Here is an 11,665-nt window from a genome sequence, read left to right on the forward strand (position 1 = left end):
TAGAATAGAAATGAATAGAATATAGAATAGGATAGAATATAGAATAGAAAATAGAATTGAAGATAGGATAGGATAAAATATAGGATAAGATAGAATATAGGATAGAATAGAAATGAATAGAATATAGGATAGGATAGAAAATAGAATAGAATATAGGACAGTGACAGTGACAGTGCTCGCGTGCCAAAAGCGAGGGGAGCGTAGGGAGGTCGTGCTCGGGTGTGCCGCACCCATAATGCAGTGCACGACCCTCTGTGCGCATGACAGGCATGGAACACCACCACCCCCATTTTTTGCATGTTTTTTCCGCTCTCCCCAGGCTCCAGAGGCTTTCTAGGAGCCAGGGGGCGGCGAAAACAGCCTCACCCCCCCCCCCCCAAGGCTTCAGGAGCTTCCCTGAAGCCTCCAGAACAGTCCTACGAGCAAACCGGAAGTTCAGGAATGGACTTAAGCCCTCCAGAGCCTTCAGGGGCCTTCCGGAGGCTTCTGGAATTTTCCCACTTAACAACATAATTTTCCCACTTAACAAGTTTTTAAGGACTGTGTTCTTGCTATGTTTTTATCCCATTTTTATTTATGTTCCCACCTGATATTTTCTGCACAAGAACAACCTTTTGAGATGTGTTGAGCTTGAGTAGCTGGTCCAAACTTTCCAAGCCAGCCTTGAAGAAGTAAGTGGCAAGCCTCTTCCATATTCTTGACATATGATAGCAGTCTTCCGATGTTTGAAGACCTCTCACAGGGCAGAGGAGGTAAATTTATTCTCCAAAACAGCAGAGGGTGGAAGCTGGTCAGACCCAACCAAGAAACAGGAAGGAATTTCCTGGCAGTGAGAACTCGTAGCAGTGGAACCATTAGCAGTGCCTTTTGGGAGTTGTGGTTACAGCATTGCTGGGGGTGTTTAAGAAAAGATTGAACAGACATTTGGCCGAAAAATAGTATGAGGACTCCTGCCTTGGGAAGATGATTGGACTAGAAGACCTCCAAAGTCCCTTTCAACATTATAATTCTTGCCAAGAAAACTGAGGTGTACCCTTGACATCACCAGATATAGAAAGAATGAATAAAATTCTTCACTCATTAAGGGAAAAATGAAGTACCATATTTTTCGCACTATAAGATGCACTTTCCCTTCCAAAAAGGTGGATGAAAATATCTGTGCGTCTTATAGAGTTAATATTGCAGTTGGGGGAAGGAGGTTTGGTCATCGCTATCGCCATTCACTGCCACTGGAGAATGCTGGAGCCTTCGCTGCCGAGCAGCTGATTGACGTTTGGATCGGCCTCCTGGATTGGCAGCAATGGCAATTGGCGATGCCTGCCGCCTACAACAGCTGATCAGCGGTATTCTGGGAGGTCGATCCAACCACCAATCAGCAACGAAGTCTCCAGCATTCCCTGGCGGCAGCTCAGCTCAATTGACCGGTTGTGGGTGCAACGGAGTGGAGCCCTGACAAGCTGCTTGCTGGGGCTGCGATATCATGCTGAAACTGACCATGCTGTTTGCTGTTTGCTGCAAGGACGCTAGCCAGATGAATACCAAATGGATGCTGGGAGGCAGAGGCAGATTTTTTTTTCTTGTTTTCCTCCTCTAAAGCTATTACGCCTCTTATGGTCAATGTGGGTCTGATGGTCTGGTGCGTCTTATAGTGTGAAAAATACGGTATTTGTCAGTTCTAAAGATAGCTATGGTTTCTCTTTCTTGGAATAAATACTATCTTTAATATTCTCAGGGATAAGTATAGATACTACGCCTGCCTGATGAGAGCAAGATTTGATGAGCACAAGGATGAAAAAGACATGGTTAAAGCAACCAAGCTGTTGATGGCCGCCGAAGAAGAATTTTGGGAAAGGCAACATCCTCAGCCGTACATCTTTCCCGACTCTCCAGGTGGCACAAGCTATGAGAGATACGAGTGCTATAAGGTCAGGAGGTGACATGGCAGGCATTACAAGTAATCTGTCCCTCGATAGGTTGCAGAAAACTGGCATTCCCAATCCCAAGAGATTTCAGTAACCTTTCATTAGTAAGTAGAAGGAGATTCCCCCTAAAATGCAGAATTGTGCTCTGGTTCTGAGGAAGAATCCATGAATGAAGGCCATGGGGAAGCTGTCCAGGTCTCGCATTAATGAGCATCAGTGACCAGCATTGGCAAGATCCTAAAGACATGGGAGGAAGCTCGGGCAGGGCATGCTTTGCTTGGAGGAGCACTTCTACTTGACCTCCAGTTTGAAGAGAGACCTAATAGCAGGGGATGTGAGGGAACAGAAGACTCTACAGCAGGGGTGTCAAACTATTTCATTGAGGGCCGCATCAGGGTTGTGTTTGACCTTGGGTGGGTGTGCCCAGCTTGACATCACTCGTGTCAGGGCGCCTGTGGTGGCCCGAGTGCTCTGCTAGCGAAAACTGAGCCCTCCCAAGCTCCGAGGGTTGAGGAGGCTGTTGCAGCCGAAAATGGAGCTCAGGTGAGAGGGAGCAAACATCCCCCCCCGAGCTCTATTTTGCTGGCAGGGACATCATGGGCAGTTCTTCGCTATTTCCAGGGTGGCCCCACAGGCCAGATCTAAGCACCCTGTGGGCTGGATCCAGCCCGTGGACCTTGAGTTTGACACCCCTGCCTAGAAAGTTGCTGCCTAGCTATAGTCCTGGAGAAGCTCACAGGACAGTTCTGTATTCAGCAGTGTCTCATGTTTGCAACTAGTGCTTTAGACATCCAGAGGCAGAAGTTTGAGCCCCACAAACTGATCTGAAGGTATAGCATACTCTCCACATTGCCGGACGGTGTTTTATGCACTCAGCGGTTGCTAGGGAAGGATCCAATTATTTGAGACATTCAGTTTCTGAGACTTGCCAACCATCCCGCCATTTTATAATGTGCCTCCTACCATTCCTTTATTACATCCACGCTTTTTGGCAGGCTGAAGGAGGCACTGCATTTCTGTAGCAGCACCAACTTTTGAGAACAGCCTTCCTGTGAGATCCGCGGCGGCACAGTGGTTAGAGTGCAGTACTGCAGGCTACTTCTGCTGCCTGCAGGCTGCCTGCAATTTGGCAGTTCAAATCTCACCAGGCTCAAGGTTGACTCAGCCTTCCAGCCTCAGGCTGTAAAGTCTTGTAAAGCAGTATATAAGTCTAAGTGCTATTGCTATTAGTCTGGATCAATCCCCATGGTTGATTTTTCAGGAACTTTTGAAGATGAAGCTGTTCTGAAAGGCCTGTTTGGTTGTTTCCACCTTATTTTTATTTTTGGGGTTTTACCATTGCATTATATTGTCATTGCATTTTTATTTCATTGTATATTTATTTTGTACAATGACAATAAAGACTATACTAATTTTTAAACCATAGATAGGTATTTCTTATCCCTGTATAAGCCTCCAAATTTTTTTGTTGGACACTACATAGGAATATGCTACCTGAGTAAGTAAAATCCAAAATTAGAAGGAAAAAGCATTATGAGCTTCTAAATACGCATCACTTTTATGTTAGTCTACAAATGGAAATAACGTTTTCTTCTAAAATGCCCTGATTCTGCCTTACCAAGATAATCAAGTAGTTTTCTGGAGCGAAGTCTTCTAATGCAGGAAGTAGTATCTTTGGAGTCTTACCATTTTGATTTTAAACAGTGTTTCTTAACACCAGCAACTTTAAAGATGTATGGACTTCAACTCCCAGAATTCTTCAGCCAGCATGTTGGCTGAAAAGTTCCGGGAGTTGAAATCCATGCATCTTAAAGTTGCCGACGTTGAGAAAAAATGGTTTAAACAGACCCACAACCACAATCTGACCATTATTAGATGGACAATATACAAAATAAAGACCAAGAAGACTATTATTACTTTAAAGGTGCAGTGAATAACCTTTTTTTTAAATACTTCCACCCTGTAGTCACCCGAATGGATCCTAGAAACGTGGCATCCATCTGAGAAAGCAATGTACCCAGATTACTTTGCTAAGAGAGAACAATGGAAGAAACTGCGCCTGGAAAGTTGGGACAAGGAGGTTGGTTACCGGACTATATTTTACAGTTTTGCTTTTCCGTGAAATAATTTGGAAGCAAGTCACAAATCTGTGGGGTGATACTTTGGGATCTTAAAATGTGGGCTCATGGCCTATCACCCTATTATTTAGTCCCCCTCCTTGAGCATGTGAGGGAGCCAGAAGTCTTAACTCTTTCAGAGTGGACAGGTAAGGAGTAAAATGGGTGCCTTAGAGAAGAAAAACACACTTTCCCTCTTAAAAGCCTCACCAAAATGGTTATTTCCCAAAGGAGCTTAATATTTGGCATGCTATAAATTCGTTCACTCGCTCACCCCTCTCCCTCTTTCTTTTCTTTCTCTTTCTTTTCTTTTCCTTCCTTCCTGCCTTCCTTCTTTCCTTCCTGCCTCCCTCCCTGCCTGCCTCCCTCCCTGCCCGTTTGTCTGTCTCTTTCTCTTCAAGGAAGCCAGGCTTTTCTGGGGTTCAAATAGCCACACAGGCTCAGGAAAATAATGTGCCTGTAAGATGATAATTATATGATGACATGCCCTACACACTTTGGCTTCTTAATTCAAATTTTTGCTGGGATCATGTGGCTACTTTGGAAGTTTAGAAAATGATGTGGCCTTTTGAGAAAGTGCCACATATTTCAATGCTCTTATCTATTCCGAGGGATGCTTCTGCCTATAGCACTGAGGCACACGTAATCCCGAAAATCCTAAAGATACATCAGAGTGAACTTGACCAGTTGAGCTGGTTTAGTATTAGATGCATTCATTCAGCCTCTGTCCATTTGGAGCTCTCTCCCAACTTCTGGAACACAGTGGCTCAATGGCTGAGACACTGAACTTGTCAATCAAAAAGATTGGCAGTTTGAATCCCTAGCGCCACGTAACGGAGTGAGCTCCTGTTACTTGTCCCAGCCTCTGCCAACCTAGCAGTTCAAAACCAAGTAAAAATGCAAGTAGAAAAATAGGAACATCTTTGGTGGGAAGGTGACAGCGTTCCATGCGCCTTCGGTGCTTAGTCATGCTGGCCATCTGACTATGGAGATGTCTTCGGACAGCGCTGGCTCTTCAGCTTTGAAACGATGAGCACCGCCCCCTAGAGTCGGGAACGACTAGCACACATGTGCAAGGGAACCTTTACCTTTATTCTTTTCTATTCATCCCTGAATCTCCAAAGAAGTTTTTAAATGGATGGAGTCGGGGCGGGGGGACATTCTTTATAGCAATATCACTGTATTTTTTTTTTCTAGATCTGTTGCTGGCTGGAATTGGAAATGAACTTTTAATCAAAGCGCCCCCAAATATCTTAAAACAGCCTATTTTCAAACAATACTGTGACACTGCTTACTGTTGGTGGTTTTTTAAAAAATGGATTCAGGGGTGCATTATGTTTATGAACTGCCGTATTAAGGTTTTTCATGCTTGAAAGGAATGATTTGACTTTAAAAATGCTTCCACTGAACTCTCTCCTCATCTTGTAGCTATCTTACAAAACAAAACAACACACACACACACACCTTCCAAGAAATTAAAAAACCCTTTGGATGTGCTGCTGGAAACTTCTTTTAATTACAGGTAGTCCTCAACTTATGACAACAATGGAGCCCCCAAGTTTCTATTGCTGAGCATTGTTAAGTGAGGTTTGCTCCATTTTACGACTTTGCCGTAATGGTTAAGCGAATCACCGCAGTCAAATTAGCAACGTGGTGACTCCAGCTTCCCCATTGACTTTGCTTGTCAGAAGATCACAGAAAGTGATCACACGACCCCTGGACACGGCAACCGTCACAAATATGAGCTAATTGCTGAAGCATCTGAATTTGGCTCACCCAACTGTGGGGATGCTGCAGTGGCGGTGTGAAAAACAACCCATAAGTCATAAATTGCTCTTTTCAAAGAACGACCAGTAAATGAATGGTTGCAAGTTGAGGACTGCCTGTATAAGAAATGTTGGGAGTGGTCTGGAAGCCACCCCAGATGCCTTGTTGAGACGAAGCACAGCCCCCTATCCTCTGCCTCATCACTACCTCCTGGCTCAGCGTTTCCTCGTCAGATAGAATGCCATGCATTAGTTCAGAGGTCTTCAAACTTGGCGACTTTAAGACTTGTGAACTTCAACTCCCAGATTTCTCCAGCCAGAATTCTGGGAGTTGAAGTCCACAAGTCTTCAAGTTGCCAAGTTTGGAGACCCTTGCATTAGTTATACAGGTAAATCCTGAAAGTTATGATCGCAACTGAGCCCAAAGTTTATGTTGCTAAGCGAGATGCTTGCTAAGCGACCGTTTTGTCCCATTTCAAGGCCTTTCTCGCCACCGTTGTTAAGTGAGTCACTGCAGTGGTGAAATTAGTAACACAGCTGTTCAGTGAATCTGGTTCCCCCATTGACTGCCTGTCAGAAGGTCGCAAAAGGTCAGGATCACCACATGATCTTGAGATACTGCAGCCGTCATAAACATGAGTCAGTTGCCAAGCATCCGAATTTTGATCATGGGGATGCTACATTGGCTGTAAGCGTGAAAAATGGTCCCAAGTCACTTTTTTCCATGATGCCGTAACTTTGAAATGGCCACTACATGAACTATGTGCTCGTAAGCCAAAGGACTACCTGTAATGTGGAACCACTGCTTAAGATGTGTCCTAAATTATACATTTCCCCCTCGAGTGTATTAAATACTTGAGGTTCTGGGTAGTGCTTAACCCTTTTTCTCTCACTGACAGGTCCAGCAGCTTCAGGAAGAAACCCCACCCGGTGGTCCTACTACTGAAGACTTACCTCCCGCTCGTAAAGAGGGACACCTGCCTCCTCTCTGGTGGCAGTACGTAACTAAGCCTCGCAGATACCCGATGTAAAATGCTCCTTTCTGGAAGGTCTATCTAATCCCACGAAATGTTTCTGTGAGTTTCCTGCAGCCGCTCTTCCTTGTATTACTGTACTAGAAAACCCAATAAAAGTCTGATATAAGCTGAACAGTGAACCTGCCTACCTGGGCCATTACGATATAGAATTACCTGAGCGATCTTAACTCAGACAAGGAAGATGTGCGGTGTCTCTTAAAGAAGTCAAATGATACTCCACAATGTTGGCATTGAGCTGGGATGGCGAACCTATGGCCCGCCTGCCACAGGTGGCACGCGGAGCCCCACTCTGCGGACATGCGTGCCGTCGCCCAGCTCAGCTTCACTGTGCATGCGTGCGCGCCTCCTGCTGGTCAGCTGATTTTCGTATCTCTGCCACACATGCGGGAGACGTGCACATGCACAGGGGTGGGGTGGTCGCGTATTCATATGCGGGGAGGGCGGGTGAATAACCATCCCCCCAGTGCCCCATTTTTAGTCCAAGGAGACATCAGGGAGGCCTGCTAGGACCAAAACAAGGGGGGTTGAATTGCACGCCGGGGACCCCTGATATAAAGGATGTAGTTAACAAAAGGAATCCATTATGTAATTTTGCTTCTGTGTGCGTCACTGGTGGGTTTCAAAAATTTTTAGAATCTATTCTGTAGGTATGGTCTATTTTGTGGGCATGGCTAGGCTGTCATGTGACCGGGTAGGAGTGGCCAACTTGTAAAATGTGGTGAAACTCATTTAACAACGCTCCTACTTAGCAACCAAAATTTTGGGCTCAATTGTGATCATAAGTTCTTTCTTTTTCTTCCTTCCTTCCTTCTTTCTTTCTTATATCTCTCTCTCCCACTTTCTTTCCCTTTCTTTTTCTTCCATTCTTTCTTGTGTGTATCTCTCCCTCTTTCATTCTTTCCTTCCTTTCTCTTCTTTGTTTGTCTTTTCTTTTTCTATCTCTCTCTTTTTCTCTCTCCCTCTTCCTTCCTTTTATACTCTTACTCTTTCTTTCTCTCCCTCTCTAGCCCCCCCCCCCTTACACACACACATACCTTCCAGTTGGTGAAAAATTCCCTTTTGCCAGCTGGGAAGCTAGCAAAGAAGCCTCGTTTTCCCAGCCGCCTGCTGCCTGCAGTTCTCAGTGGAAGGAGGCAGGGAAGCCTCCTTCTTCAAGAGCTGGCTTTGGAGATGGCCAGCCTCTCCCGTCACTGTGCCCTTCACTCGCTTTTTACCCAGAGGCTCTGCTAGTGGGGCGCCTACCATTTCACCTCCCAAGAGAAGCTCGAGAGACACGCAAATGGTCGCAACTCGCGGCTGCCAAGGACGCTGGACCCTGGGGTTGGCATTGGCGCCCACTGCTGCTCCTTCTGCTGCTCCCAGTAACGCAGGCTTCTTGGAGAGCATTACGTTGCAGTTGCAGTGGTGCACCGATTCCAGCAGCTGCGTTTTGTCTTGAAATTTGCTGTCCCGGCAACCCGAAGGGGACATTCTCCCAGTGGCGTCTCAGGTGCTCCCACCCTTAGCCGGGAGGGAGTGAGGATGGCTGGGTGCAGTTTGGCACTTCCTGGCTCCCCTCAGATCATCAAGGGGCCTCGTGTGTCTGCTCACTCGCATGACCTGCATGCTTCCAGCGGGAATGGGAAGCGCGGGGATCTTAATGTAGTAGGGCGAGGGAGGCTGGAGCGGAAGGTTAAATAAACAAATTTGGCTTTGCTTCCTTGCACGACAAGAAAGTTGCCTGAGACGCCGCTAGGAGAATGTCCCTTTCGGGTTGCTGGAACCGCAAGTTTCAAGGCAAAACGCAGCTGCGTCTCAGGCAACTTTCTCTCTTGCCACGCAAGGAAGCTTTCTTCTCGTTGCACAAGAAAGCGAAGCCAATTTTATTTGGTTGGTTCCCAGACTGTGGGCAGCGATCTGACAGCGCTTTTTATGCCCATGGTGGCCCATTTCGTTGCATTTTGCCCCGCGGCTCTCGCTCGAGATTCCAGCTAATTTTCTCCCAAGCTGCGGGCGCGAACACCGGGGAATCTCCCGCTTCAGCCTCCCCTGCCCTACTATATTAGAATCCCCGCACTTCCCTGCCGGACAATGGGAGGGGGGCTTCCTCGCACGCCTTCGGAGAAAGAAAGAAAGCCCCCCCCCCCCTCACTGCCCGAACGTGTGAAGGAAGGAAGCTGCAGACTCATTTGCCTTCGGCCATGCGACCTTTCGTTCTCTGCTGCATGAAAGAGTTAATTAGGCAGACAGCGAACGAAAGGTCGCGTAGCCGAGGCAAAGGAGCCTGCAGCTTCCTTCCTTCACATGTTCGGGTAATGGGAGGGGCTTTCCTCGCACGCCTTCAGAGAAAGAAGGCGTGCGAGAAAGCCCCCCCCCCAACTCCCTCTCCGAGTCGGGGCGATTGATGAGCCAGCCAATCAGCAAGCGGCGTGCGGGGCGAGCGAGCCAGGGGGGGCAGGCTGGAGGGAGCGTTCTGGTACTGTGCCACTGGACGAACGAGTTCCAAAAGGTACACTAAATTTCACGAACTGGTTCTAGCGTACTGGTGCGAACCGGCTGAAACCCACCCCTGGTATGCGTGCACATGTGACCGAAGCGGGCTCTTACCCTTTTACCTACTGAAGCCAAAGTACATAAAATTGAGCTGGGAAAAAGTTGGAATCCCTTTGGACCACTGATCCCAACTTTAATTTTTGCAGTCCCTTCTTCCAGGTAGAAAGCACGTTGTATTCTCTTGAGTTAACTGCTCCCTGGCCAGATTCCGTCTTAAAACAGAATACAAAACTGCAGCCTTCTAATGCTAATAAGTTGGTCAGCGCTTTGAGGATAATGGTTAAAGATGCTTGTAAGAAATAGTTTACAGTTAATGAATTAATAAGGATTAACCTGTTGAAAACCATACTTTCTGTGGCAGAAGGTAATAAGCTCTGGATCATCCCAATTAAAAAGTTGCTAGGCTTTTTGAGAGACTAGATGGGTCCTTGAATACCTGATCCTTCACTGAACGCTCAAAGGCCTCAGGATGTCACAGGAGCTTAAGCCTTCTTAATTATGAGCAATGAGCTTTAGGGAAGTTGCTTTGATTAAGAATGAACAAATGGAAAGTGCCTTTCTTGCCACAAGTTGTCTTAATGGTTTCCACCTTATTTATTAAATTAGCACAGGGGCCTCATACTGGAAATGAAGTTGACCTATAAGCTCAGCCTCCGAAACTTTCGTTGCAAGGTAGTTTTCTTCAATACAAGGCAGGGGTGGGATTCAGCCGGCTCGCACTGGTTCGGGCAAACTGATTGTTAATTTTGCATCTGGTTTGCTAAACTGGTTGTTGCAAGGACTGGCTGCCCCCCCCCCTCCCAGGAGTCTCCACGCGCCCCATTCATCATGCAGGTAAGTACAGGGCCCATGGGAAGGCTCTGGGAGGGTGAAAAACAGGCCTCCAGGAAGTCTAGAAACAGGCCAGTTTCCGGCCTCTGGAGCCCAGGGCCATTTTCACCCTGCTGCAGGGCTCAGGGAAAGCCTCCAGAGCCTGGGGAGGGCGAAAAACGGGCCTGAGTTCTGAAAATAGGTCCTTTTCCAGCCTCCGGATGGCCTCTGCAGTCTGGGGGAGGCAGTTTTCGCCCTCTTGGAGGCTTGGGAGACATTCCCCAAGCCCTCCAGGAGGGTGAAAACAGCCTACCGTAAGTCTAAAAATGGGCCTGCTTCTGGCCTCCAGAGGGCTTCCGGATCGCAGGGGAGGCCGTTTTTGCCCACCTGGAGGCTTGAGGAAAGCCTCCAAAGGATGGAGAGGGCAAAAACGCCCCCCCCCCCCCCAGCCATGGTGCAGGAAGCTGAGTAGGCCACACCCACCATGGCCATACCCACCCAGCAACCGTGCAGAGAACTGGTTGCTAACATTTTTCAATCCCAGCCGATACAAGGTAATTCTCAACTTATGACAATATAGGCCAACATTGCTGTTGCTAAGTGAAACTAAGTTAATTTTGCCCCATTTTGACCTTTCTTGCCACAGTTAAGCGAAACACTGCAGCTATTAAAAGTTTGTAGTGCGGCTGTTAAGTGACTTTGGTTTCCCCGTTGAGTTGGCTTATCAGGTCGAAAAAGGATCACATGATCCCGGGAAAATTGCAATCACATCATAAATATGAACCGCTCGCCAAGCATCTGACTTTCAATCATGTGACCACGGATGCTGCAGTGGTTGTCAAGTGTGAAAAAACGTTTCTGCAAAAAGTGATCTAGGAATGACAATGATGCCACACCAATCATAAATTTATCTTTTTATTGATACCAGTAAGAACTTCCCATTCATTTATTGGTTTTTCATGCTTTTGGCATGAAAAACTAACACACTCTAACATCAGATTAAACGGCAAGGTTCCATCTTTATTCGGTATCTAAACTGCACTTTTTAGCTTTTCTCTTGTGAACTGCAGTAGAAATCAGCAGTAGGCGCCGCGGTGGCATGGTGGTTAGAGTGCAGTACTGCAGGCTACTTCTGCTGCCTGCCAGTTGCCAGCAGTTTGGCAATCTCACCAGGCTCAAGTTTGACTCAGTTTTCCATCCTCCCAAGGTGGGTAAAATAAGGGCCCAGATTGTTGAGGACAATATGCTGACTCTGTAAACCACTTAGAGAGGACTGTAAAGCACTGTGAAGCGGTATATGTCTAAGTGCTGGATGAGGAGGGAAAAATAATAATGATTGAGATTAAAACAGAGCAAAAACAAATACTCCTCACTATAATTTATGCATCAAATAACAATCAAACTGAATTTTATAGAAAAGCATATAACAAAATAATGGAATTAGAATACGAAAATGTATATTTGATTGGAGATTTCAGTGC

The 11,665-nt window shown here is 46.6% G+C and overlaps 1 protein-coding gene across 2 annotated transcripts in view; it reads left to right on the forward strand.

Moving 5' to 3' along the window:
• The window catches only part of NDUFB9 (NADH:ubiquinone oxidoreductase subunit B9), an 8,303-nt gene extending 1,342 nt beyond the window's left edge, over nt 1–6,961 (forward strand). The window contains exons 2-5 of one of the 2 annotated variants that reach the window (XM_032223097.1): nt 606–671; nt 1,733–1,925; nt 3,889–4,002; nt 6,705–6,961. In XM_032223097.1, coding sequence (XP_032078988.1) covers nt 1,761–1,925; nt 3,889–4,002; nt 6,705–6,836 — 411 coding nt within the window. In that variant the 5' untranslated portion in view covers nt 606–671; nt 1,733–1,760 and the 3' untranslated portion in view covers nt 6,837–6,961. The remainder of the gene's footprint in view (nt 1–605; nt 672–1,732; nt 1,926–3,888; nt 4,003–6,704) is intronic. The other variant, XM_032223096.1, reaches the window with a different exon arrangement.
• Nucleotides 6,962–11,665: the final 4,704 nt, after the last annotated feature.

Source organism: Thamnophis elegans, chromosome 8 (genome assembly GCF_009769535.1).
Source record: "Thamnophis elegans isolate rThaEle1 chromosome 8, rThaEle1.pri, whole genome shotgun sequence".
NCBI classification, from domain to species: Eukaryota; Metazoa; Chordata; class Lepidosauria; order Squamata; family Colubridae; genus Thamnophis; species Thamnophis elegans.